Raw genomic sequence first — 23,339 nt, forward strand, 5'->3', positions numbered from 1 at the left:
TTGGAAGGAGAAGCACATCGCCATGCACACCAGGCACATACATGCACATGCGCCACGCATCTCCATCTCAGCCAGTCTGCTTTACTATCTTGGGCCATGCCCTGCCTCAGCTAACCAGCTCTGGCCAAGGGAGAACAAGAATGGGAGAGGGGCCTTAGGGACACATGGTACAATCCAGTAGGGAAGGACTTTTCCAACAGTGCATATGACCCAAGTCTGGCCTTCATGTCCCCAAAAAACAATCATTCCAAAAGCTGGAGCTGGGGGCAGGGTGGGGAGGTCTTCTTTTCTTAATTGGAGACTTCTTGGTGTCTGAAGTCCACATTTATTTTCTCTTTGTCTACAGGTGAATCACAGAAGAGTCTGCTGACCATGATGCTGAGCTACTGTTCCTTTTCTTTCTTTTTCCCTCTTTTTTCCACATGTACATTTGCAATGAATTCCCAAGTGAGTCTCTTGGGAAGCGCTGATTTGAGATCCAGCTGATGAGTCCTGCCTGCATTATTAGAGTATGAAGATAGGTACTTGGTCAAGATGGTTCCCCGAAAGTAAGCTTTGCTTAAAAGCTGCCCACAAAACTGTCCAGTTCAAGGATGATCCCAAGGTCATGTCATGAAAGTTAGATAAAATCTGCAACAGTCTTTTGGCCAAAAAATGCACTAAGACTCCCTCTGGTTAAGACTTCTCTGGAGCATGACCAGCGCTGCCCCCACAGCTGCATCCACATCCTGCCCAAAGGACACTGGGAAGGGGAAAGCCCTTTGCACCTCCTGCTTTAGCACCTCATTCCTGGACAGTGCACTCCCACTACCAATCACCCGTTTCACACCCCAATCCTTGAGCTGTTGAAATGGAAGCATGGAGTGCAGGTTTTGAACAATGCCCCGGCACAGAGCCCGGGTCACGTGCCCCAGGGAGAGGTCAGAGGAGGAGATTCTGGTCACTGAGGCCAGCTGGTCCGGCAGGTGCCTCTCGCCCAACACCGTTGGAGTGATAGTTAGGCAGGTGTCTCTTTGCTGTGCAGCTGCCTGGATCATGCATGAATACACAGTGGATTCTTCGACCTCTAGACCTTCCAAGAACAGAAAAGACCTGTGTGAGTTCATGCACCCTTGCTGTAGGCTAAGACAGTATAGAATTCCCAGTGAGCAGGGGTAGATCTACTTGTTGCTCATCCTCACTTGGCTGGCTGTTTCCTGGCTCAGTGACTCCTGCAGCTAGCTAGCTATGCTCTGCTCCAGACACCAGCTGGCTCTCTCACTTCAGACCCCAGCCGAGACTTCAGAGAGAGATCTCGTAAGTGTTGCTGTGAACACGAAGCACCCAACAACTAAGCATCCCATAACTATGCTCCCAAGGGAGGCAAATGCATTCACTGATCAAAAAAGCATCATCACAGCTACTATTAGACTTATCAGCAGTGTCAAAAAAAACCCAGGACCACAGTGCTGATCACAGTCTAGCCCAGTGCTCAGCAAGAGGCTGAGAACCACCAGTCTAGACCAATGCATTTCACATTTGAATATGTATATGAATCAAGTAGGGATCTTATTAAAATGAAGTTTCTGATTCCGTATGCCTTGGGAGAGCCCTAAGATTCTGCAGTTGTTACCGACTCCTAGAGGAAGCCAGCGCTGCTGGCCCCAAAACTACACTTTTGAGGTAGAAGGTTCTAGACCAGTGCTTACTGACATTTAAGGGCATAACAATCACCTGAGGAGTTTTTATAAAATGCCTACCCCACCCCACCTCATGGCCAAATCATCAGCTTTCTGCAGGCAGGACTAGGACATCAACATTGTTTCCACAATGTTTTAAACTCCTCAAGTGTTTCCAGTATGCAGCCAGTGCTGAAAGCCACCACCCCAGTGTGACCATGAAAGTCTCCTCAGCAGCACATTTAACTCACACAAACTCAACTACATACACTTGGGAATGAGACAGAGAGGAAGAGGGAGAAATAATTTAAATATCATAGTCAAAATGTGATCAGCAGAACTCTGTTTCAACATGCCAGAATCAGGGCACCTGGCTGACTTGGTCAGTACAGTATGTGACTCTTGATCTCAGGGTTGTGAGTTCAAGTCCCATGTTGGGCATGGAGCCTACTTAAAAAAAAAAAAAAAAAAAAAGCCAGAATGAATATTAGTGTCTTACCTCCCTCTAGAAATTCTACTAAAATCTAAGAAAAATCACATGTTTGATGAATAACCTAGCACATGTGTACAAGTATACAAATCTGTAGGACTGAGTCCTTTGAGAATTTGTTCAAAAGATATGCACATCATATTCTTCCCTTAGAAGTTGGACCAATTTACCCTACTACCGAATGTAGAAGAGGGATTATCTCCCCACATCGTAGGAAACACCGTGCATTGAAAACTTCTAAAAGAATAGATAAAGAATATAAAACCATGAAACTAGTGGGAAAAAAGGGAAAGGAGATGAAAAAGAAAAAAAAAAACAGATCAATCAAATAGAAAGCTTTCAAATAGAAAAGTTCCACCTGGCTGGCTCAGTCAGTAGAGTGTTTGAATCTTGATCTTAAGGTCATGAGTTCAAACTCCACATTGGGTGTAGAGATTACTAAAATAAAAACTTTAAAAAATAGAAAGCAGAGGGACTAAGGAGATATGATGATTAAATGCAATGTGGTATCCTGAATTGGATCCTGGAACAGAAAAATGACATTAGTGGAAAACTGCCAAAACCCAAAGAAAGTCTATAGTTAAAAGCAGAAAACAATGAGCTATGTGCTTGTATGTCCTTAATAAAAATTCCCTAAAGAATGTTAAGGAAATGTTAAAATAAAGTGTTCTTCCTCATTAGGAAACATTTGGGCCATGAGAGGCACCTGAAGGAAGGAACAGATTAGCTGAAGGCCCAAGAGACCTGGCTTCTAGACCTGTCTCTCCATTCCTTGGCTTACCACCTTATTCAAATCTACTGGAGGGGATCAAATGCTATGAGTTGCCAAATAGTCACATCAAAGGCTTAGAATCACAGACCATCAGAGTTGAAAAAACACAGAAGGGAAGGGACTTGCCAAGGCCACGTAATAACTTGACAGAACAGAGAACTGAGGCCACTCTCCCGGGTCGCACCACCACACAATGCTTATTTAACAAGCAGTTATATCACACTTGTTATGGGCCAGACATCATTCTAAATGCTTTGCAATATAACTCATTTGATCCTCACAGTCTTTCAGGGTAGATCTGGGATAATCCCTTTTCAGATGAGGAAAGCGAAGAACAGAGGGGATAAGTAACCTGCCCTAAAGCACAAGAAAGTGTCAGGGCCCGGATTCAAACGCAGGCCACCTGGCTTCAGAGTCCCTGCTCTAAGCCACATGAGGGTGGAACTCATGTTTTTTAACTTCTGTAAGATAATGCAAATCTAGGGTATTATGAATAGAGAGAGAGTTTTATTTTTATATCTTGTGCTTTAATATTTCCATATCTGGTTAATAAGTGTAATGTCTCTTATCTCAACAACCTATTGTATTTGTATCTATATATTTCTTATTATTTATTTGTTTATTTATTTTAGAGAGGGGAGGAGGAGCAGAGGGGGAGACAGAAAGAAAATCTTGAGCAGACTCCCTGCTAAGCACGGAGCCCGACGTTGGGCTTGATCCCACAACCCTGAGATCATGACCTGAGCCAAAATCCAGAGTGAGACAACCAATTGAGCCACCCAGGCACCCCTATTTATTTATTTTAGAGAGAGGGAGAGAGTGCACATGAGCAGGGGCAGGGGCAGAGGGAGAGAGAGAATCCTCAAACAGACTCCATGTGGAGTGCAGAGTCCTATGTGGGGCTTGATCCTGGGATCCCAAGATCATGACCTGAGCCCAAATCAAGAGTCAGACACTTAATTAAGTGAGCCACCAGGTACCCCTGCATCTATATATTTTTTAATCAAATGACGTAATTGTAGAAATTTCTTAAAAGGTTAAGTTACATCCAATACTAGCCTTCAAAGTCCTCAGTTTCACCAAAATAAGAACCATGACAATGCAAAAGACTTTTCATTTTCAAAGGTTCTTACAGAGAAATTAAATATTACCGTCTCTTTCAGGGGTAAAAATAACAAGTCACTTCTGTGTAAAGAAAATACCGGTCAACTCAGTCAACAATTCATAGTTGTCATAAACAACCAGTTAAACCAGTATCTAAATATAGGGCTTGCCTAAAGATTCTGATAACTGGTTCTGCATCTTGAAAACCTTTTCTGACACAGGCAAAATAAAATCAGAGTTCTGTTCTTTTAATGACACATTCCTGAGGGGATCTCAGCCAAGGGGGCAGAATTCCCCTGAAATCCTGACATCCCTAGCCAGCCGGAAAGGACATGTCAGCAACACCTGTCTGCACAAGCAGTATGACCTTCCCATGTGCTCCCTACTACCTGTGTCTCACCTTGTTACTATGCCAAAAGCTTCCCAGAGTGACGTGATTCAGAGCTCCAACAGGTGGACTAGTGATTTCCCTATTCCTGCATGGCTGACCAGAAATTTCATCTCTACCTCAAGTGCTTGGAAAGGGAACCTCTCCTGGAAGGAGGTTACATGTTTCTCTGCAAATGAAGAGCAGAGAAAGGCCCAATCTATTCTACCCTGATGAAAGCAGGAGGGTATCAGAGTTCTCAGGGATCCCTTCCAAGAAAGGGAGCCAGGAACCACTTGCCAGGAATCAGTGCTATAAGGATTTTATAATAATGTAAAATACCAAGACACTCTTCACTCATCCATGTTTGATCATTTTATTTTCAGCTGTCTGTAGTCATCAGAAAGGGAGAGTGACCTACTAACAAAGTAACCAGGGGGCACAGGAAAGCCAAGGGACTAGTCAGTGTTAGAGGAGAAAGTGCTCCCTCAGAAAAAAATAGGTGACAGCAGCTCAGAAGATGAGAAGAAAAAAGGCTGCAGGCCCAGATCCCCAAAGAAGGAAGGAAAGTGGAGCTGGGCAGGATCTGACACATGAATCTAGAAGCTTAAATAACACAGGCAGCACCAAGATACTGCCACATCGCAAGGACAAGCAGGGAACACATCACTGTGTGGGCAACACCTTACCTAGATCCGTCATCCACTGTACCAGCATGTGGACAAATGTGGCCAGCACGTTGCCCCCATTGAGTGATGCTGCCACCGCCAGGTAGGTCCTGTCAAAGTACGGAAAGTAGGTGACTGGAGTCGCAGGGTCTGGAGTCTGCGCTGGCTGGAATCCTGAAGGCATGGAGGTTGCCAACTGAACTGAGGTGCTGATGTTGAGAACTGGGGTCCAAGGAAAGCAGAAGTTAGGCCTGTTGGCTGACTCAGAGGGCACAGGTCACAACAGGGCAAGGGGAGAGTATTCTGGTTTAAAAAAATATGTCTTCAAATTCTTTGAGACTTCTCCTTTTTGGAAGGTAGAGCCTAATTTCCCCTACCCTGTGAGTGTGGGTGGGACTTGGGGGACTGGCTTCTAATTGAGAAAATAAAGCAGAAGGGGTCCTGTGTCATAAAAAGGGTCATATAGGGTCATAAAAAGGCACTGCAGCTTCTGTCTTGGATCACTTGCTCTGGGGAAAGGCAGGCACCATGTCATAAGCAGCCCTGTGGAGAGGTCCATGTGGCAAAAAACTGAGGCCTCCTGCCAAAAGCTACGTAAATGAGCTGAGAAGTAGATCCACCAAGCCTGGCCAATCCTTTGGATGACTGCAGACCCAGCTAAGCAACACTTCGATTGCAATTCCATGAGAGACCTTAAACCAGACCATCCAGACACATCCAGATTCCTGACTCTCAGAAACTATGAGAGATAATAAATGTTTGCTGCTGGAGGCTATTAAGCACTGGGGTGATTTGTTACACAACAACACACAATGACGTACAGAGAGTAAGACCTCACTCAGTCCAAGTATTTGACTCTCTGTGGAGGTTTCATTCATTTTTCAGCAAGTGCCACCTCTTCCTTATATCCATGGTGTTTTTCTTAACCTCCCTCCACCAGCAGGGGAAAAGCTCCCAGACTCAGCACAGAAGGGATGATTTCCTCCTCTGGATTGAGGCCAAGGCCTGTGGATGATTCTAGAAATCTCTTTTCTTCCATGTCTCACAAGATCTGGCCAAAAAGCCTGTTCTTCTCAGTCTGCTGGGATCTGAAATAACTGAGGTCAGCGTGTAACCTTCCTACCTACTGGGAGGTTGGAAGCAAGAAGACTGAAAACAATCTTAGAAAGCCAATAACCTTTACTTTCTGCCATATCAAGCCTTTCACCATGACTCTTTACCAGAAGCAACATGTCCTCCACCTGTCCCTTCAAGTGGAGGTGTCAAGGATGGAGGCCAACCAACTTTGACCATGGACACAGAACAAGTAAGCACAGCCAGCAGCCCCAATCTGGAACCAGAGACTACAACCAGCTCTGTGAAGAGGGAACCTAATACCTACTTTCTTCCCATCTGACTAGCCCTTCACTTACTGCAGAGAAAGCACATTTACATCCAGGCACAAGACAGTCCACTGTCAAGGGAATAGCCTTTGATTAGAAAACCACCAGTGTAGAAAGAGCCAGGCTCTTTAGAGGCACCATTCCAGTGTGTCACAACTGCCCCATGAGAAACATATCATTGCCCTCACTTTGGATGGTGACAAGGGCTCAGGAAGAAAAGCAACCTGTCCAAGGCGACACCGGAAGGAGAAGAGGGGCTAAATTCTCACCCAGGCCAGTAGGCTGGACTCCAAAGTCCATGTGAGCTCCCTGACATTTACACTCTGAGATGGTGTATTGGGAAAATTAAGTGTCACAGAATAAATTTAGCACATTTTCCTGAAGAACTGATTTTAGTTGAAAATTTGGGAGAAAAGGTTTTGAACGACTTTTGACTTTAGAACACTTTTTTCCATAAAATATGTGCAAACAAAATTGGCAGAATTTCACTTTTCTCTTTCAGATAATTTTGCATTAAGAGGAATTACTACCTAAAACAACATAAAAACAGTCCTTGAAATGTTATCTCTTAAGACTGTCATGAAATAGGAACAAACTGCATATAGCACAAAGCTGGCCAGAATTTTTAAACTCAGGGTTGAATTGTAATAGTTCTAACTGATGGAAGAAAAAAGATGTGATAACAAAGAGAATTCAGGTAAGATGAATGAATTCTCCACTCCCCTTGATAACAAGGACGGGACTCCCAGAGTGGACTCGCTCAGCTAGCCTGCCATGAAGATCAGATGAAACCCCCATCCTGCAACCACCCTGTTTGGGCAGGCAGGCCCCAATTCTCCCCTTGTCCAGGGAGGCACAAACAATAGCCCACAGGCCATATCCACCCCACCATGTGTTTTTGTGTGGTCTAGGAGCTAAGACCAGCATTTACATTTTGTTTGAAATAATAGATTTATTGAGATTAATTCACCATAAACAGCAACCTTTTAAAGGGTATAATTCACTGGTTTTTAGTATATTCACAGTTGTACAGCCATCACCACAATCTAATTTTAGAACATTTTCATCACTCCAAAAAGAAACCTTGCACCTGTTAGCACTCGGGGCTCCGCCCAGCCCCTGGGAACCATTCATCTGCTTTCTGTCTCTACAGATTTGCCCGTTCTGGACTTTTCTTAGGAATGGAACCAGACAGCATGTGGCCGTTTGGAACTGGCTTCTTTCATTCCTCTCTTTCACTCCCATGTGTGGCATTTAAGCTATATGGATATGTCGCATTTTTAAAACCCATTTATCATTTGGTGGGCATTTGGACTGGTTCTACTTTTTGGAATTATGACTTATCATGAATAATGCTGCTAAGAAAATCTGTTTGAAGTGTTTGTGTGGGCATGTGTTTCCAGATCTCTTGGGTCTGTACCTGGGAGTAGAACTGTGTGATAACTCCCTATTTCACTTTTGAGGAACTGCCAGACTATTTTCCAAAGGGGCTGCAGCATTTTACTATCCAGTAGCATGTTCCTACACTTTTAAATGGTTGAGAAGTCAAAAGGAGAAGAAAATTCCATGACACATGAAAATTCCATGAAATTCACATTTTAGTGTCTATAAATGAAGTTTTACTGAAACACAGCTATACCCCTATTCATTTATGTATTGGCTATGGCTGCTTCTATGCTTCAGCAGAGCTGAGTTGTTAGGACAGAAACTATATGGCCTGTAAAGTCTAAAATATTTACTTTCTGTCCCTTTACAAAAAAAAGTTTACCAAGCCCTGCCCTAGACTGAGGCCTCCACCTTACTGTGACTCTTTTACATTGAATACAGAAAGACAGCACTCCTAATCAGATCGGATGGAACTTCCACTGACAAACACATAATAACACAAAACCCGAAAACCTACTAATCTATTTTTTGGTCATGGAGTTATACAGAAATCAGCCAACTAGAGAGAGTCAATTCCCTTACCTGGCCCTAAAGAGGAAAAGCACAGACTGTGGTCAGGGACAGAACTTGGCCGGCTGGATTGTAAGCTCCCAGAGGAGGGGCTTCACCTATAGGAAGGAGGCTGTTTTTCATGTTTACAGCAGAACTATAGACAGGATGCCAAGGCTGCTGGTTATGTGCGCCCCTTGGGTCCTCAAACAGAGCTGGAGCTTAGGAGGTACTAGAAGAAGTCTGAAGAGCCAATAAAAGAAAGACTTACCTGCATCTGTCCTTTTGGCCATACAGGAATAGACGGAGGCCTGTAAATCACCCAAGGCCACGCCCACCTGTGTCCCCTTTGGGATTTCAAACCAGGCACGGGAAGTTCTGCCTGCCACACTGCCAGCCTCCACGATGTCTGGGAGAAGGTGGACAGGAAAGCCTGAGGCCCTCAATCTGCAATCCAAAAATGGACAGTGTATTCACCCAGAGCTGGATTTTTGGTCTTTGTTGTTTCCAGGAAACTCAATGAAGGAAAACACTACAGGATACACACATAAGAAGGGAGGGTAGAATCCAGTGCTTTCATAGAGGGCCTTTTTGGCTTTTTTTAAACCATGAAAAATAGACTTGCATTTTTTAAAAAGAGAACACTGGCTTTCAAAAGTCTGGGGATTGGCCGTCCAGGGGAGAAAACAACCAGTTTAAGCAGGGGTGATCAGGAAGAGTTAGATAAGAGCCAGATATCATCGCCATCCAGCCTTCTGTGTTTGAACCGAACACAAACACTCTGCAAAGGGAGACAGCATTTCAGCACACAGTCATAGTCAGTTAGCACAGGCCATACCAAAGTCAAACCCATCAGTCTCCTAAACACCAACTGCATTCATCACTCGGGGTTAGTAAACATGGGGCTATCAATTTTACAGAACATGCTAGAAAGTCCTTTACCTGAACTACCAGATGCTTTTTGTTTTTTTACAGAGCTCAGAATTTAGAGCCTGAAGGAAGTGAACTTAGAGGACACTGGATTTCTGGATCTGAAAAGGCAAATGATTCCTTAAAATGAACTTTTGAAAGACATCCTTCAAGACTACTACTTTCATTTCTTAACCTTATTTAAGAATTTGTTACACTGACAGTTGTTCTTTGAAATCCGCAGGCTAGGTCCGAGTCACAGAGAACAGGGGAGCCCAACCTAGGTCTGGACAACTGTGGGGGAGCAGGACAGCATGTGTATGGGGTACCCCCCCTCCAAGGGTTCACTCACAGCCTGGCCCACCCTTGCCTGGTGACTGGAACAGGCTGAGGGTCTTTGGAACCTGATTCCTGGGTTCTTGGAATCCTCCACTATTGTTCCCAAATGGGAAAGCCCCACTAAATCGCTTGCATTCGAGATTCTGGCCTTTACCCTGGAGCCAGATTGCAAAGATATACTCACATCTCCAAGTTCCAGCTTTGGCTCTGAGTGTTGAAATAGCCCCAGCTAGCAGCATTCTGGTCACACATCAGGGATCTTGGCAAGCCACACAGCATGGCAACCACATAGTCATGGATGGTGCCAGCAGCATCATAGGACTTCAGGAACTCTGGGCTAGTTTTCATACCAAAAACAGTTCAATGTGGTCTAATAGCAACTTGAAAGCATGTGCTACACCTAGCTGCACGCAGTGGACTAGACATGGCATAGCTGGGTGGCAGCAGGCATGCCACATGCTGTGGCTCCCTGATGGCCGAACCTCCCAGGGGGAGGCCTTCCCAGCCACTCAAGGCAAAGCTGGCTGGAATTGGCCTTCAGGGAGTGGTTTCAAGGGAGAATATGCCATGCTTGAGAAAGCAGCACCTCAGCAGCCTTGACCCCACCATGAACTTACCACACAACCCTTGGCAAGTCCCTTGCCCTCTCTGCCTTTTTCTTCCCCACTCTGGTTTAGAATCAGATAACCAACAAGGAGCCCTCTGAGAAATGAAGCAGTTCTAGACAAAGTCTAGGTCTTGTGACCACCCCTGTGCCAGGCCGCCTCACTGAGGGATGCTCCAGCAGGTGGAACGATACCAACCGGCTGGAGATACAGACTCCTGGCCATTCTCATGTCCCTGGAAATCCAGCACCCGATTCAAAAATCAGTTGTCCATACCTGTTCTTCAAAAGCCAGAAGATGGTTGCACAGCCAAACCCTGAGGCCACACTGAGATGGGACTCTGGTTGGGGCAAAGAAGCCAGGAACCCACTGCTACACCGGCCGTCCTGCCATGTGACCAGAGGGCTCACAGCTCTGGGCTCAAACACAGGAGAGGGCCCTCCCTCTGTCCATTCACAGCCTGGAACAAAGGAAATTACCAAAAACAGAGAAAAGAACAACTGACCGGCAGCAGCATGTCCTCGAGACCACTCTGCTAGTGAGATCACAGCATGATAATGCTTCACGTATGCACAGGGGTTCTGCTATCAGAGCACCTGGGTGTAACACCGGGGTCCACCACCAACAGCTGCATGACCCTCACCAAGTCACCTACTCCCTCCATTTATCCCACACTTCCTCTATGTTCCCCTTAATTCATTTTTTAAAGCTGATGGCATAACCCCTCCCTCTTCCTGTAAGAAAACAAATTTGGCACACTCTCAAGTCCCCTAGTTTCTGTCCTTCCAACCCTTATCATGATAATATTATCTAGACTTGATTCTGGATGATGATGGATATATTTTCTCTTTTCCTTTGGTCTTAGCTAATTGATTTTTAGACATCAAACTTTACTCAGGAATCTGGCCATCTTTACTTAATTTATCTCATTTATCTCTTGAAATCTGGATTTTTTTTCCCCTCTGCTCTTATTTAAATATTTTATCCCAAATTAGTTCCAGCGAAGTTCATTCTGTGGCAAAGCATCTAGAGGCCTATATGGCTCAGAATATTTTTTCATACCCTCATATTTGAAGGACAGTTGTAATATTCTAGGTTCTAAGTTCCCTTTCTTCAATACTTAAAAATACTTTGTAGACTTGTGATAGATTGCCACAAATTCCTTGCTACTACTCCCATTAAGGGGTAGAGTTCAAATCCTCTCTCCTTAAATCTAGGCTCCCTTGATGATTTGTGAGAGCAAGAGAATGTGGGGGCAGTGACATCCTAGGACTGCCAAGGTTAGGTCATAAGAAGATTTGCAGCTCCCACCAGAGATTCCTGGAGCACTCACTCTGGAGGAAGCCAGCCACCATGTAAGAAGTCCCACTACCCTGAGGCCACCATGCTGAAGAAACTAGGTGGAGAAGACACATGGAGGCATCTAGCAGGCCATCGTCAGCTGGGTCTAGCTTTCCCCACCAAAACATCAGGCATTGACCAGAACCACCCTTGAACCCTCCAGACAAGTCTGTCCACTAGATGAATACTCCCAAGCAACCTCTGTCAACCCCACATAGAGCAGCTCAATCTGATACGCAGAAGTAGTTCATACAAGGTATGGTAAAATGGTTGCTGTTTTAAGTCACTGAGTTTTGGAGGTAGTTTGTTATGCAACAATAGAAAACCCAAATGTGATTCCATTGCATTTTTACATAGAATGTTGCTATTGAAAACTATCTAGTCAATCTGCTTCTATTCTTTTATTTAGGATCTGATCTTTCACTCTGTAAGGTTTTGGAGTTTTCTTTGTCTTTGAAATCCTTAAAAGTTTGCTCTAATATATCCAGCTGTAAGGTTTTCCTTCTCTCCCTCCATTGACATTCCATGGGCCCCTTTGGTCCAGACTGTCACATCTTATTTTGTCAATTATGGTAAATTTTCTCCATTAATTGTCCACATACTTCCTCCTCTACCACTTTTATTTTTCCTTTTCTATATCTCCTAGTATTCAGATGCTAGTGCTTCTATTTGTATTTTCAATATCTTTTTTTAATATTTTCTACTTCTTTGTCCTTTTCTTCTTCCTTCCTAAATTTGCATCTTTCACTCTCTAATTTGTTCTGAAGTTCTATCCATTCTGCTATTAATCCCATCTATTACACGCTTTACTTCAACCATTATATTTTTTTATGTCTAATATTTCTGCTTGGTTCTTTTTATGTTTTCTTCTTATTGTTTTTTTTGCTAATATTCACCTTTCATATATTTTAGTATGTATGTCAGGCTAATTTTAAATTCTTAGACTGTCCACTCTAAAGGTCTGGGGAGGACGGATGAGACCTGGGGTGAATCCACAGCGAACCCATCCCACCCTGAAAAACATCTCCTCAGGGCTTCCAATCTGCCCCCAGGATGAAACAATGTTTTGAGGATCCTTAGATTATAGGTCACCAGCCCTGTGATTTAGGGAAAGACTCCCGCTTTTCTCCACTGCCTCGATTTTATTCAAGGACACCTGAATTACTATGGATGTGGGGACAGGTACTGCTTGTCCTAAAGCCATGACAGTCCAGGGGAACCAGCAGTTCTCCTCTTGATTTATCTTCCCACAGGTAAGGCTGGTTGCCTCTTGCCCCAGATCCAAACCATCAACCCACATGCGCCAACTCAAAGTAGTCCCATCACCCTAGGTTATCTTACAGTGTTCTCCCCTTTCTTTGGTGTTTTTCTCTTATGATTCTTCTGAAACCAATCTTGGGGGAGAGAGCCAGCAGTCAAGCTAGTTCAGCATCTTGGTGGCAACTGTATCTCAAAGTCCAGAGGTGGAGGAAACTTATAACTATTTCTTAGGTCCTGATATCTCTTCCTGCCACATGTTGACTTTACTGTCAAACTAGTAGCAAGGGAAAGGTTAGAGTTAGGGTTAGGGTGTATTGTCTGTGCTATATATATAGGGTTGTATGTATTAAATGAATTAATACATGTACACATTTAGAACAGTACCTGACATGGTGAGTACTCAATTCATGTTAGTGATGGTAATGATGAAAATGAACCATTACCTTCTAAACTCTGTCCAAGGTCTAAGACTTCCAACAGCCTTATACAAAGAGAATACACACCCCCCTACATATCTTTTGTTCTCTCCTATCCTCATACAAGGGGGATTTCTCACACTTCCATACAATATTAATACAACCATCGCAGCAGAATGGGAAAAGAATGTTAATATTAAGTGCCAGTTGAGAAAAATTATCAGCAGCAAGAATACTACAAATCCAATGGACGGACATGAGAATCTGGCTCCACATGACATGAGATGGCTTCCAGGTGAGACCAGTGCCTGCCATGAAGCAAACCAGGGCAAAGCCCCACATGCGACTGTTTCATGACCATGACTGATTTCATGCCCCAGATTTGGGAGCCAAAACCATTACATTTTCTTATAAGTATGTTCATTAAGAATCAAAGAAAGAGACTTAACTGTCCCTCCCGCTGAGTTCCAGGCCACGAAACATCCATTCATTCATTCACTCATACATGAATGATTGAATGACATGTATATTAAATATCTAATATGTATTAGGCACTGGTTCTAGTCCCTGAGAATATAGCAACGAACAAGGAAAAGTCACTACCTTCAGAAAGCTTATATGCTAGGGATATAGAATATAAACAAGCAAATATGTAGTACCAGATACTTTTAATTGCTGTCAAGAAATATACATCAGTGATAAATATTTGGAGGGTGATCAGGGAAGTCCTCTCTAAGGTGACATGTGAGGAGCGATGTGAATGGAGTAAGGAAGTGATCCAGAAGAATGTCTAGGGACACATACTGCAGGTAGATGGGTCAGAGCAAAGGATCTAGAGGATCTGGTCAGTCTCTGCTTGGTATCCCTGGCCAGTAGCCAAAAGAGCCATGCATCTAAACCACACTCAGTTTCACATGGGGTGAAGGGCTCCTCAAAGCAGTGTACCCTCACAACTGTATACTACATCTGTACTTAAACTTCGAGCTGCATTCTTATCCCAGCTCTAAAGTTGAATCTCTGCAGTTTTTTTTCAACACCTTTATCTGCTTCCAAAACTCTGGTCCTTTTTCAAAAACAAATTTGGACTATTGTTTATTTTCTTTGTATTATAAGACAAATGTGGAGCTCTTACCATGTACAGGTATTGTTCAAAGCACTTCAAAAATATTGATTCATTGAATCTACATAGTAGCCTTATCACATAGGTATGATAATTGTCCCCTTTATACAAGAAAAATGAAGCACAGAAAAGTTAAAAAAAAATTGTCAAAGGTCACATAGATACTAAGTGGTAGAACCAGGATTTTCAGTATAAGATGTTCAGATATTACACATAAAGCCAAAGGCTTGGGTCCCAGTCCCCTTCCTGTCCTTGTTAGCCCTTGTGGGTAACCATCCAAATAAAATGTTTACACTGATACAACATATTTGGTCTGCTTTCACTGACTTCCTTTTGTTTTTTTCTATTTTTTAAAAACAAATAGCACTACACTGTATTTCTTTTTCTAGGCGTTGTTTTTATCATCCAACAAATGTTCTGGACTTCCTTCCATGTCAGGATACGTGAACGTACCTCCTTATTGCTAACTACTACATGTCCTTCTGCAGCATGGGCATGCCAACATTTATTCCTCCATGCCAGTTTCCACTAGCATGACAAGGGGGCAAAGAACGACCATGAACGACCATCCTTATGCACATCCATATGAAAGTGATTTTCCTGAGCAGATTCCAAGTAGCAGAGCTGCTGAGTCATAGCAGTTCCCTTATTTTTAACAGGCCCCACCAAACCGCCCTCCAAATGGCTGGGCTAATTTACACTATCACCAGTCATATTTAAAAGAACCAATCTTCCACCCCATTTGCCAACTCTTGGCATTTTCAGACTTTGATTTCTTATAATCCAGTGGGTGGAAAGTAACTTCTCTTGTTGTTTTCATCTGTGCTACCCTAATTACTAATGACATTGAGCAGCTCTTCATATGCTTATTAGCCGCTTGTATTTCCTCTTCTAGGAACTGCCCTCCTCAGTATCCTCTGCCCATTTTCCACAGAGCCATTTGTCCTTTCTTTGTTCTTGGTTTTTTAGTATGCACCCATATTCACACTAGCAAACGTTTTCTCCTAGTCGGCTGCTTGCCTTTTAGCTTGGTTTTATGATCCCCATTTCTTTCCTGCTATTACTGAGCCTGGAAATGGAGTCTATAGGCATAATAACCACAGGCCTCTCAGAAGACACTCTCACTGCCTTTCCTCTCCGCCCGCTGGCTGGCCTGTGCCCTCGTGGAAGCAATTAGCTCTCTGCTCAGCAAACTGGTGCCTGTCTGTGTTGACGGCCTTGAGTGTGCCCTAGAGGGTGAGGGCTTTGTCTGCTCGTTTCTATGTCTCCAATGAGGTCTAGCATGGAGCCTTATATATCGTAGGTACTGAAGCCAAACTCATCTATGGCCACCATTAAAACACAGTGACTTGCTCCCAAGTATGATTCACTCAACTCTGCTAAGTAAGTATTACCATTGTCAAAGAGTGGCTTCCCTCCTTCCCAGAAGCAGAAAACAAAACAAGAAGGCATGTGGGTTGTCTCAATGAAATATTAAGCAGCTCTCTCCAACAATGCGGGCAATGGTTTGTGTGGTTGTTACAGAGTCCAGGAAACGGGCAGAAAGGGAGGTGTATGACCAGACCACAATCTTTAGATCTCTGTTGTCCTTTTTGGGAAGGGTTTTAGTATTAAAAGGACATTTATCCTCATTAATGCAAAATTAAGGAGTTTAAAAAGCTTTTACAACCTAGATTCCCACCGAGAGGCCAGCCCTAACACCCTAATCCGCTTTCTCCTCCAACTACTGATTAGAGCCAAGCAGCTCCTGTGGTCCCAAACAGTCTGACAACAAGCAGATAAGAAGGAGGAAAGGAGCAAGAGATACTGCACTGGCTTCTACAGTCACCCAGGCCCTCCTGGGGACTGATCAAAGGATGCATCACTAGACACCTGTCACATTGCTGAGAGGCAGGTCACCACTCACTTGGCCCAGGAGAACTGGAATCACTAACTCTCCAGGCAAAAAGGGGTGAACCAATGTTCAAATCCCCTTTACTACAGCCCCCAAAGTAGCCACCCATCCTGTACTTAAAACACCCGCAGTAAAATGCTGGCAGCTTTGAAGCTGGGTGATGGGTATGTGTCTGTTCATAATAATATTCTCCCTACTTTTATGTCTATATAGAATTTTTTATAGTTAAAGAAGGGCTTTTTAATGCTAGCTATAACAGGAATGCATAACATCCAAGGAAGTTGGACATTCTTTTGGGAAGTTCCTCTCTTCACTGAGTTACTGCACCCTCCTGTAACTCTGGTCCTTCTTGAGGCCTTTAAGAGCTCAGTTTCTAAAGTCAGACCAACCTGGGTTCAAAAGCTGGAGTCACCACTTGCTGCCATATGACCCTGAGCATATGAACCTCTCTGAACCTCCACTTTTCATCTGCACAACGGAGACATTTATGTAACCTACCTCACAAAGATGTTGGGAAAGTTCAATGAGATCATATAGGTAACACCCTTACCAAGCATGCAAGCATTTTTATTTTGCTAGCTTAATAAGTCTCCTCCTGGAGGTCAAACAGAACAGGTCACTGACCTATGCACTACGGGAGACCTGTTAGAAGAGGACCAACTAAATACTCAGCACCTGAGCCCATAAAAAGGATGCCCTGAAATTTAAAAATCACAAACGTCTGTGATTATGGCAAACAACAAAAATTATGCCCAAATTCAAGTGTCCCCTGTGTCTTGGCATCTCCCACAACTACACTAATCTTTAGTTGTCTGCGCTGATGCTCTGAGACACCGACAGAAATAAAGAGAAAGCTGTGGAAAATCCACTCCACTGAATCCCACAGAGAATCAGAGAGAACTCACTCTTCCCTCGCCCTGTTTATGGACAGAGTGTGAGTGGAGAGTTCGCTTACTCATTACGCATTTGTACAAGAAAGGGTGCACACAAAATGCAAGAGGCAGCATAGGACATTTTGTTCACACTACAGGGTGACCTGTTACTTCAGAGGAGAGCCCTCTGCAGCACTCTGCTATCCCACAGTGATTGCTAGGAGCACATGATCACCCCCAGAGCGCACCATACCTTGGCCTGTTTTCCAAAACATGACTCCATGCATTTGTCCTGACACTCCAATGCCACAAACTTCCTGGAGCAGCTGCCGAGGAAGGGCAGCAAGGCACTCATTTAGGGCTTGGATGATTCTGCTCACATCCTGCTCCTGCCCCTGGAAACAGAACAGGACACATTGGGCAGGGGCACACAACAGGGGGAAGAGGGCAGAGGCCTCAAGGAACTTCCTGGGTACTATCTGCTGAGCTAATTCCACTGGGGTCACTTCCAGGACTGCTCACTGGCCTCAGGGAGGACATGTGGGACTGAGGGTTCTCCACCACCTTCAGCAGGGCCTGGAGCAGGAATGTGGTGGGCAAGACTCCAGTCCCTCCCCGCACAGGTGAGGCACTGCTGCGAATTAGATTCAGAAATGGCCAAGGCTCTGCCCTCCACTGTAGGTGAGTCTGAGCTGAGGAAAGCATTGTCTCTGCCCTAGAAGAGTGGACAGCTCACAGGAAGGATAGGAAAACACAAGAAAGACCATAATGTAAGTAGAAGTTAAGGGTCTATCACAAGGGACACAGAGGTTCGGGATAAGGGAAGGATGGAATATAGCCGGGAAGAACCTGGAGGAAAGTTGTAGTCAGGAAAGGCCTAATGGACTTAAGCACTTTAGGACAAGCTCTAGCATTTTCTTCCATGTGGACTTTAGTTCATCCACATGGCAAACATTTCTTGAGTGCCTTTAGAGCCAGGCCTTAGACTTGGAAATAAAACACCCACTAGGCAAGGCAGGCAAGGAAATAACCCCAAGAATACCTGGGCAGAGCCCCCAGGGAGATGGTCCATATGAGGGGCTGGTGGGAGATGAAGCTATAAAAGAGGAGAGGCTGAGCCCAGTGGGGGACCTCAAGACCCAGGGTGAGAGGCTCCTCCTAAAGCCCTCCTCTTGGGCTTTCTGAATAGGACAGTATCATCATCAGAAGGTTAATTAGGCAATGGTATAAGCTACCCAGAGAGAGACTGGTAGTATAGAGAGATTTTGGGGGTGGGGGGTGGAAATGACATTCAAGAACGTCAGGACCATCCTTTCCTGATTTGCCTTTTTTCTGATCTGCTGCCTCCTTAAGAACTTCTCAAGGCAGAATAACCTTGATAACCAAACTCATGAGAAATAAGAAGCTGTAAACAAACAGCATACTAATATCTATGAAGCAAATGGTCTTTGCGACAAATATGTGAATAGAATGCAGGATTCGAAAAAGGTTAAAGGTCTCTGGAGTCAGAAGCAAAAGCACATTTATGTATCTTAGAGATAACAAAATGCCAAAACCAATTAAGCAGTGTATCCAAATGGGTGGGAGGTACAGACTAATATAACTTTAAAAGTAGGTGACTCACACCAAAAAAATTTAGGGAGGTTCCATGACCATCTCTTCTTTTAAATTATGAAGTCCCTGTTAAAGACTAGAAATCAGACTCCAAGATCCCATCCAATCCCAGGAGATGTCTCCATTCAGTAAGAAGTTTCAAAAAGCTAAGGAGGCCACCACAAAATATGCACTTGGAAAAGCAACCCAGATGACGTAATTGTTTTCTCAATGATTAAGTAGATTTCAAGTAGACTCCACACCCAGTGTGGAGCCCAGTATGGGACTTGAATTCATGACCTTGAGATCAAGACCTGAGCTGAGATCAAGAGTTGAACACTTAGCCACCTGAGCCACCCAGGGGTCCCATGATCAAGAATTAAACATGCATGTTTAAAAGAGTCATGCCTATCTGATTAACATTTGTGCTTAAGGAAACTTAAGAGTATTTGGTATTTTAGATGAATTTATATGCTTAAGAAAATTTGGCCTAGGTTACCTTTGTACTTTAGTAACTGATGTAGATTTGCAATTGTAAGGTCAAATCTCACTACTATATACTTATAAAAGGATTTTAAACATATAAAACATTTAAAGTTTACATCATTATCCATTTAATTTATTAGATTTATAAGAATTACTTAGGTATTCTGAAAAGCTTTGGGTCAGGCAACTAGAGAACCTTATATACTTAAATAGAATATTGTGTAATGTTATATTTTATATTATATACTTATATAAAATGTATAACTAAGGTACTTAACTGAGATGGCATTAAGTATTATTCAAAGGTCCTCAAAATTGATAGTTACATCTTAGACTTACAAATGGAACCAGCTTTATGAGCTAAATTTAAAAGCTTAAGAACTAGGGTTCTGAATTTAATAAGTTGAATACTTATTTTTATTTCAACCAAAGTAAAATGTTCTGGCACACAAAAATTATCTCAAGGCACAAAATAAATTTATACTTAATAACTAGAAGGACCCATGGAAAACTCAGAAGAGAAATGTGGCTCAGCTCTTAATAAATGTCTGGTCTCTGGAGAACTAAAAAGCTCACAGTCTTGGAAAAGTATCTAAAGACTAAGCCCTCAAGCCCCAAGATACCCTGCCCAGGGCAGAAGGTAGCCTTCTCCTCAAGACAAACCCCTCACTTGCCCCGTCAGCCTGCTGGCCTTGGGTAGGGGCAGTTCTAAGACTCCACACAAGCCTGAACAAAGGAGCAGAAGAAAAGGAAGGTGAGGTTGGGTGGGATGGGGGAAGGAGTGCGAAGAGAGCACAAATCATTTCCCTGAGGCTGCAGCCCCAGATTCTAACAAGACTCTATGGCAGAACTGACTAGGCAGCGAGACACCAACAGAGAGGAGATGCATGGCTGTGCACCTGAACTGAGATGTGTTGGGAGTATAAAAATACATACCAGCCTTCAGATTTAATATGAAAAAACACACAATTTATCTTATTAATAATTTTATATTATTATATATTGAAACGATAGTACATTGGATACATTGGACTAAATTAAATATGCAATTAAAATTAATTTCAAATGTTACTTTTTACTTTTAATACTAGAAAACTGAAAATTACAAATGTGCATCACATTTGTGGTTAGAATTTCTTTTGGATAGTGCTAAAGAGTTCCCACAGGACCTTGGAAGGTGTATCAACCCAAGACAGAGGAGCCACTGTTTAAAATGGGCCCAGGGTGGGTGAGTCGTGTGGGTGGGGATAGTGGAGGAGGGAAATGGGCCAGGCGGCAGTGAAGACAAGGGGGTAGTCAGTGTTCAGCAATTAGTTCGAGTTTCAATGGTGAGTGTGATCAGGGAGTAGCTCTTTGACAATGGGCATACCCACAATGTAACAGGATTGGTGCTGCCCCCTTTCCTTGGTTCAAAATATCCATCGCTCTACAACCAAATCAAATCCGAAAACTTTAGATCTGACGAAGAACGCAGAAACTCATTCAACCCTCCTACCCACCAACCCCTCTTTACAAATGAGGAAATTGAGGCCCAGAAAGGGGAAAGTAATAACTCAGAAAGGGTGACAGACATTCCCGCAAACATCCTGGTATTTTAAAGTCACAAATACTTAAAAGCTGCCAAGCTTGACCCTGGTGTATACAATACTTCCTAAGAGTAAAAAGTACGGACATAAGGAAAGGACAGAATCATCAGGCATTTCTGTAGCTCAGTGGTCCTCACCTCAGGGGTAACGTTTGTCCCCGAGGTACATTTGGCAGGATGGGGACATTTTGGGGTGTCACAACTGATTAGAAGGATCTACTGGCATGCAGTACGTAAGGCCAGGGATACTGCTGAATATCCTACAATGCACAGGACAGCTCCCCACAACAAAGAATCATCTAATCCAAAGTATCAACAGTGCCAAGGTTGAGAAATTCTGCTATAGATGAAATTACAGCAATACTGTTTGTCCCAGAGCATAAAACAGACGTGGAGGATGCAAGGGGGCTATTCCTGGCCTCTCCTAAATCTGTCATTAGGCAGGTGTGGCACACTGTGTGCCTGTAAACACAGAACAGCCTGCTGCATGCTGTGGGAAGCCTAGAAAGCAGTTTTCAAGAAGTGACCCTATTTCAGGGCCCCTGGGTGGCTCAGTTGGTTAAGCGTCCAATTCTTGATCTCAGACCAGGTCTTGATCTCAGGGTTGTGAGTCCAGCTTTCCCATGCTGGGTGGGAAGCCTACTTGGGAAAAAGGAAAAAAAAAAAAGGAATAAAAAAAAAAGACTGGATCTATTTCAAGAGAAAAGGGCAGTGCCTAACTCCACTTCCTGTAATCCCAACTCTGTTGCTCACCCCCACAGGGTAAGAGCTGAAGATGGCTCTATTTCATAGTCCATGTAGTGAAATAAGCATTCTAAAATACCCTGATGCCCCAACCAAAGTAATTTTGAGTCTATGAATATGCAAAGTGCTCCTGAACTCTCTATCCTCTGAAATGTTTCTGAGCAAGATGGACTCTGAACCCTAAAGAACTTAGATAAGTGCCAAAAGATTGTGAAAAACAAGCTCTAGGGAATGAGGCTTGTTCGTGGCTGGAAAGGGCCTCAGAGGCCACCTATTTCAACTTGGGAGAACAAGCAAAGATCCAGAAAGAAAAAAAAAAAAGTCCTAAGGTTTCACAGAAAGTTCCTGGATATTAATTTCTATTGTCAATTAACTGAACATAGAGCTACCTTTTTCAGGGAATTAATGGAATCCAGCTCTAAGAACTGATGATCTTTCTGAACCCACATCTCCAAACAGATCCCACTCTGGTGAAATTCTCCATTTCTACCCCGTACCTTTCACAAAACACTAGTTTTAATATATAATGATCCATCCGATCTTTTCCTGACATTTAAATCAGCTTATCTCTCCTGTCTGTGTCTGCACAGTCCTTCCTCCAAGGTGTCTCAGCCTTTGGGTCCTGGTGTCTTTTGCTGACCAAGTGTTTCAATTCCCCAGTCCACATTCCACCCCTGCGGAATGAGAAGAGCCACTTATGCCCTATGATTCTACAATCTTAGTTCCTGAGGAAAACCTATATTCTGCCCTGGGGAACAAACTGAATCCTGAACTTGAAGATACTGGATGCCGGCAGGTGTGAGGTGCAGAGAGGTCAAGAACAAGAGAGAGGCCTGAGGTTACACGGGGAGAGCGATTTCCCCAGATCAAAGTACAGAAAGTGGAGGGCAGAGAGCACCGGGATAGAGCGCCATGAGCAATACTCCCAGAGGCCAGAGAGCCAGACGGTGTCAGCAGGTGGGAAAAGCTCCTGGGAGGAAGAGTGACGGATCACAGGCAGCTGCAGCAGGCAGGAAGAGGTCAGACAGGCTGGAGAAATCAGGGAGACTTCTCTGAAGAAGAGGGGTGTCGAGGAGGCCTCCTTTGAAGAGCGAGAGAGTGGCTCCCCGAGGCGGCGCAGCTCCAGGACGCTGCCTCACCTGGTGCCCTGCCGCCGCACTCTGGGCCACCGCCTCAGCTCGCGTAGCCCGGGCACAGCTCGCCAGTACCACAAACCCGGACGGGTCGCAGGGCACGGCCTCCACCAAGGCCGCCTTCACAGACGTAGTACCCAGGTCGATACCCAGAGTGACCACCCGCGTAGCCATTGCCTCAGAGAGTCGCGCAGCTGACGTATGGGATACTGGCGCCCCCTCCTGCGCGCTCCACACGGGTTCTAGGCGCCGAGGCGGGGCCAAGCCTACAGCCACACCCAACATTGAGGCTTCTCACCTTCCCATTGGTCTAAGAAGGCGAATCCCCGCCTACCCTCGCGGCGAGCCCTGGCAATAGGCGGAGAGGCGGCGGAAGGCAGGATCTAGAGGGCCCAGTTCCCCATGACAGCCGTTCTAGGACTGTGGCCTCCCTCCCCGGCCTCGCTCATCGTAGTGGCGCAGGGTTCGCCGACAGGCACTCGGGGCTCCGAGAGCCTCTGTGTCCCCAAAAGTGGTTTAAGCCTCCCACACACCTGAGCCCCCATCCCTGCCAAGGCGCCTAGGCCCCTCTGCTGAGCCCCAATCCTGCCCCATTGTCGAGCTAAGACTAAACTACAGTTCCCAGAGTGCATCGCCGAGAATCAGGTAGCTGGAGTCAGGTGACTT

At 44.4% G+C, this 23,339-nt stretch overlaps 1 protein-coding gene across 1 annotated transcript; it reads right to left on the reverse strand.

Annotated features, from left to right (window-relative positions):
* Window positions 1–61: 61 nt before the first annotated feature.
* On the reverse strand, window positions 62–22,901 carry LOC111158768 (sedoheptulokinase). Its single transcript, XM_022521030.1, has 7 exons — window positions 22,680–22,901; window positions 17,386–17,527; window positions 10,506–10,689; window positions 9,809–9,961; window positions 8,648–8,823; window positions 5,081–5,281; window positions 62–1,072 (listed from the first exon to the last, which is right to left on the reverse strand). Exons 1-7 carry the CDS (start codon window positions 22,845–22,847, stop codon window positions 660–662), a joined length of 1,437 nt encoding a protein of 478 aa, XP_022376738.1. The 5' UTR covers window positions 22,848–22,901; the 3' UTR covers window positions 62–659.
* Window positions 22,902–23,339: the final 438 nt, after the last annotated feature.

This window comes from Enhydra lutris, unplaced genomic scaffold (assembly GCF_002288905.1).
Source record: "Enhydra lutris kenyoni isolate GAN:26980312 unplaced genomic scaffold, ASM228890v2 scaffoldscaffold63, whole genome shotgun sequence".
In the NCBI taxonomy this organism is placed as follows: Eukaryota; Metazoa; Chordata; class Mammalia; order Carnivora; family Mustelidae; genus Enhydra; species Enhydra lutris.